At 37.2% G+C, this 5,012-nt stretch overlaps 1 protein-coding gene across 1 annotated transcript; it reads right to left on the bottom strand.

Annotated features, from left to right (window-relative positions):
• Nucleotides 1–2,054: 2,054 nt before the first annotated feature.
• Nucleotides 2,055–3,543, bottom strand: LOC147763176 (uncharacterized). The gene is made up of 2 exons (XM_087009349.1): nt 2,926–3,543; nt 2,055–2,641 (listed from the first exon to the last, which is right to left on the bottom strand). Exon 1 carries the CDS (start codon nt 3,367–3,369, stop codon nt 2,941–2,943), a length of 429 nt encoding a protein of 142 aa, XP_086865475.1. The 5' UTR covers nt 3,370–3,543; the 3' UTR covers nt 2,055–2,641; nt 2,926–2,940.
• Between the last annotated feature and the right edge of the window lie 1,469 nt (nt 3,544–5,012).

Raw genomic sequence — 5,012 nt, 5'->3', positions numbered from 1 at the left:
TCTTAAGACATTTTACTTGCCGTTCTTGCTTCCATATAAATGCGGCATTATAGTGTATCGTTTTAAAAATACGTATTTAAAAATACTAAAATATTAAAAAGCATTAGAATACTTAAGAGAATTGGTTTATCTTTTTACTGCGTTTTTTAATGATGAGGATTATACGCTGGATGACTTAGTACATTTCACGATATCCTGAAACGTTGCCAAATATTCAAAACTTAACGAGAAACGGTTCATTACCACTAACAAACTGCTTTTGCCATCTTGTAAATTTTACTGTTGTGATAAGTTTTTGAAATTTTCACTTCAAATGGCAAGGACGTATTGTTGAGTTCTAAAATATTTTGTATTATTTTAGAAAAAAATTGGCTTTAAATTCTAGAAAACACTTTCATGTCAAACACCTGACGGGACCTTTTCTGTCATGCACCTTTCACTATAATATGCATTTATGAAGAATTAAAAAAAAAATTAAGTAAATGTAACGCCATCGATGAAGACCTCAGCGTTTTCTCGCCGCTTTTTAATTGCGGTTTGCTATCGGCGTTTTTCCTTTGTATGTATATTTTGGACGTATAGAACATTCATTTTTAACGAATTAACACCGTCACAATGGTAACCACACCCAACACAATTTTCACGTCTTGACATGTAATAGTTTGTATCCTACAATATCATTTTATGCCAGATATAGATTCATTATGACGTTGAGGAACAGTTATCTCGGATTTAACGAACATAGTTCACTGGGAAGAGTTGATTCCTATTGATATGATCTTCTCTTTTGGTTATGGACTGGGGTTGAATCTGCCATTCTGTTTTGGAAAGCTGGGGCAGTTGGCGAGGGTGGGGGGCATCAGCCTCAAAGCATGCAAATTTTTTAAGCTGTAAAAATTGTCTTCACTATTCAAATGCTGTAGACAACGTGCTTAACGGGAGAGTGTATAAATCTTCGACATTGACTTTTAGAGTATTTTTTCCGGGTGTCACAGGGTGCAGAGTCCTGAGTGCCTTTCGTCAATCGTTTAGTTTTCGAAATCGGTAGAAGATACCAATCTCTAGAGGGCGGAAATCTTAACTTAATCAAAAGAATGTCACAATAGCAATTTAAAAGAAGAACCAAGAACAAAGAACAAAAGAAGGATTCTAATGCGATCGTTTAGATAGTGTTTTATTACATATTGCAAAAAAGACTGAATAATACCAATTCTTTACGCAGAAAGGCAATAGGTTTGTTGATTGCAATCACAAGCACCCGACCCAAACCACACACGCGCACACACGTGCGCACACAAATACAAACTAACACTCATTTAGTTATTTTATAAACATAAACATTTAAGTTATTCGTGACAAATGGAAGAAAATTTTGTGATTCAAAAGAAATATGACTGATATAAGCCTACCCACTGAATCAATAGAAACGGAAATTTTAATTGAATTTAATTTAAAAATTGAAACTTTAAAAAAGTTGCAATTCGGGGTCCAAAAGTGACACTTTATTTCTTAGGGAGCAAAACATATTCACACATTTGGATGACAGTGCCCTGAATAAATACATATGGCTAGAGTGGCTACAGGGAAAAATCAAGCAAAAACACTATCAAAATCCCTCTGTTAAGATTAATATACCGATGTCTCTTCTAGCCTTATTATGGATATGAAAACTCAGTAGTGGGTTGCGGAGTGAGGTGTGAATCAAATTTTATATTTATATATTTATATTTTATATTTATTCACATAAATGAAAGCCACGTAGATTGCATTTGAGTATGTTCGTTGCAATGATTTACTAAGTTCATATCGAAAAAGCAGCTTACTGGCGTGCGGAATATCGATTAGATCTTTGTCTTTACAAAAAATTACGTGTACAAATTTATCAAGCAAAGTACGGAGAGATTGAGATACCACTTTTAGCACTTTTTATGATATAATAGTATGATGTTCAGAGAGCAGTGTTTCATGCCAGTACTCTCTATACGTTACATCGTACGTGTATACATAATGCATCTTTTGGCCTTACATGAAAAACAACAAGTATCACACAATAATAATAATAATGTTCATTTTAATAAAGTTAAACAATGCCTTTAGTGTAATAGATTTCATCTTATTTACACTTAAGACAATTACAATTATAAATTATATAAAAAATGTTATTAGATTCTGAAAGTTTGACTTCAGAATGTTACGGTCTTTATTGTTTATTTTTAAGGGCTTACAGAATTAAGATAAAATAGTTTTACTTTGCTTCCCTCTCCCTAGTCGATTCCTTATTTATGCATTGTATATAAAAAGTACAGTATTCAAGAAAAGAGACCATAGTTCATTTTTATAATTCCCAAAGGTCCATCAATCTGTTTCGTTTTCCATGCAGTTTTTGTATGTTTAGAATCTGGAAGCAACTACCATTGAAATGACTCAAATGGGTACAGTGCTGGCATTTTGCCCGGGAAAATTCCAAAATGTAATTGTTCATTACAGTCGGAAACATCGAAAGTTGTGGTGGCGTTCACAGTCACGAAAAATACCAACCAGACCTTCTTGTTAAATGAGTTCATCTTCAGAAGTAATGGGGTGCGGGTACGTAACTCGGGTTGGTTCAGTTATCCAGTATAAGGTGTTGGCTGGCTGAAACCTGAAATTTGAGTTTATAATAACAATACACATCTCATAAAAGACAAACAAAATGTGCGCGTTAATAACCAATCATGACATTTTTCTGTCAAAAATACATCTCATGATACACGCGTCACTTCAAAAAGGCGTGCATTAATCAGACTAGATGAAGACGGTTATTGACAAGTATTGAAAGGCATTTCGGGAAAAGTAGCAATATACCTATCCATCTATGTATGTATAAAATATATGAAAAGAGAGAGAGAGAGAGAGGGAGGGAAGAAGTAAAATCTCACAACTCACCCAGTATTGTCATCACTAGTAGTTGTAAGTGGCGGCATATTTTTGGCCCCTGTATCTCTGGTTGTTCCCGATGACGCGGTTATAGATGTCCACGTATCTCCTCAGCCCCCCTGTATACATACTGTAGGCCATAGGACTGCCGTACTGCCCACGCAGCTGGGCACGGAGCGGGACCACGAAGGTCCTGTCATCTGAGGTTTCGGCACTTGGTTCTGTGCTCTGACTCAGCTTCTCCTCTTTCTCTTCTTCTTCTTCTTCCTCAGGGAGCTCCCCGAACTCTGGCACTCCACTCAATGGCGGCTGCTCATCTAACCCGTGCACCTCTTCAGAAAGAATGTCGGGGCTGTAGTCCAACAGCAAGTATCTGATTCCTTCTTTCTGGGCTGAAGCGGCTCCAACGGAAACAATCACAAGGAAAGCTAAGATGAATCGTTTTGGGCCCATTGTTTTCCTGTACAGTTTTGATGGAAGTCGTTTCACTTTGTAACGCGTCAAATATCTAGCACCGCTGCCTGGTTCCTTCAAGAGACCACTGCAGCTATCTGAAGACTTCTAACAGGTGAGCCCGCCTTACATCCCCCTGGACACCTGCCTTATATAACCCTGTCGTATATTGAAACATTTGTACTCAGGGACGGCTTATTAAAGCTTTGCGCATTTAAGTGTCGTGTACTATCTAATCATGAAAAAAATAAACAACAAAGGAATAAAAGGGACTTTGTCGCTAAATAGGTTTTCATTTTAAGTATACGCTATGAGAGAGTCAGACGGTGAAGATGGCTTGGCACATGCGAGTACCACTAATAACACTAATAACCTGATACTAATAGGAAACCACATGCATAAGCCTATATATTAACTGAAATATTTGTTTTGTAACAAAGCTCTCTCAAAAAGCTCTTCCTCAAATATGTTTGAGGAATGTGTTAATCTAAGTATTCTAAGTATTTTCTGTAATAAAATATGTCAATTTAAATATAGCAACCAATGTGTAATTTTTAAGGTGATTGTGGTTCATTTATAATGCGTCTTTGTCGTATTTATTTGCCTAAATTGATCTAGAATTTTTTTATTTGTGAATTTGACGGGGCACAGGTTAAATAAGTTTAACTGGCACGGGCCGTTGAATTAAAAAGAAAGTTATGAGCTTTTGTCCGTTTCTTCAGGATAAGTGCAGAGACGGGTCAAGCAATGATTCGTGAGAAGGAGAAAAAATTCCTTTTTCCCGAGGAAAATCCATTTTGGCGGAGAAAAATCCTTATGGAATCAAATTTATCCATCTCTTAGTACTGCTTGTTAATTAAAAAGAATTTTCTAAGAACACTGTTGTAATTGGCTCTATATAGTATCGCTACAGGGACAATTTTCCTTTCAGTGACGTGACGAGAACGATTTGTTTCCACCGTCAATTAAACAGGGACAGTAGATACTGCTTCTCAGTGGACATGATACACCCTAAGTGTGAATGGACAAGGGTGTAAGGTGTAACTGATTTAGTGATAGGACTTATGACAGGACTTATTTTTCTAAGCATGATAGCGTACGCCCCACATGCTGTCTGTCCATAGACGCACGTGGCCATGTTAATAGCACGCACCAAACTCGGACAGCTCTAAGATACATGCATGCATTGATTATTATTATCCAAATAAATTGATATTTATAGCAGTTTATATTGTTTTCTCTGTCTGACTTCAAATGCCGTTTTTTTTTTTTTTTTTTGTTATTTACTTCAAAACGGGTCGCGTGAATACATGTACAGACACATAGGTGCAAGTGGTGGGGTGGGGGCAGGGTGGAGGGGGACGAGTTTCAAAAGGTCCGCTCCAAGCCAAAATTTGATCATACTTTTGTACCATTCATCAGGTTGGCTCAACTAAGGGATAAATGGCATTTTTATACAAAGAACCCAACTGAAATTGCTGCCCTGTTGTAGGCGTTTCGCTATCTTGGCTAGCCGCAGCCGACTGCAAAAAAACCGTCTAGAAGCAACGGTCATCAGGCGGAACGCCCTTATTTTTTCGGCTACACGTGACAGCGAAACAGCCACAGAGCGATGTCGTCATTCACAGAGAGCAAAAAGTGCG

Source organism: Lingula anatina, chromosome 3, assembly GCF_051362555.1.
Source record: "Lingula anatina isolate TDL-2025a chromosome 3, LinAna3.0, whole genome shotgun sequence".
NCBI lineage: Eukaryota > Metazoa > Brachiopoda > Lingulata > Lingulida > Lingulidae > Lingula > Lingula anatina.
This window is presented reverse-complemented; position numbering and strand designations above follow the sequence as displayed.

Excerpts from the sequence above, each read along its gene's own strand:
- LOC147763176 (XM_087009349.1), bottom strand. The coding sequence starts at position 3,369 with ATGGGCCCAAAACGATTCATCTTAGCTTTCCTTGTGATTGTTTCCGTT.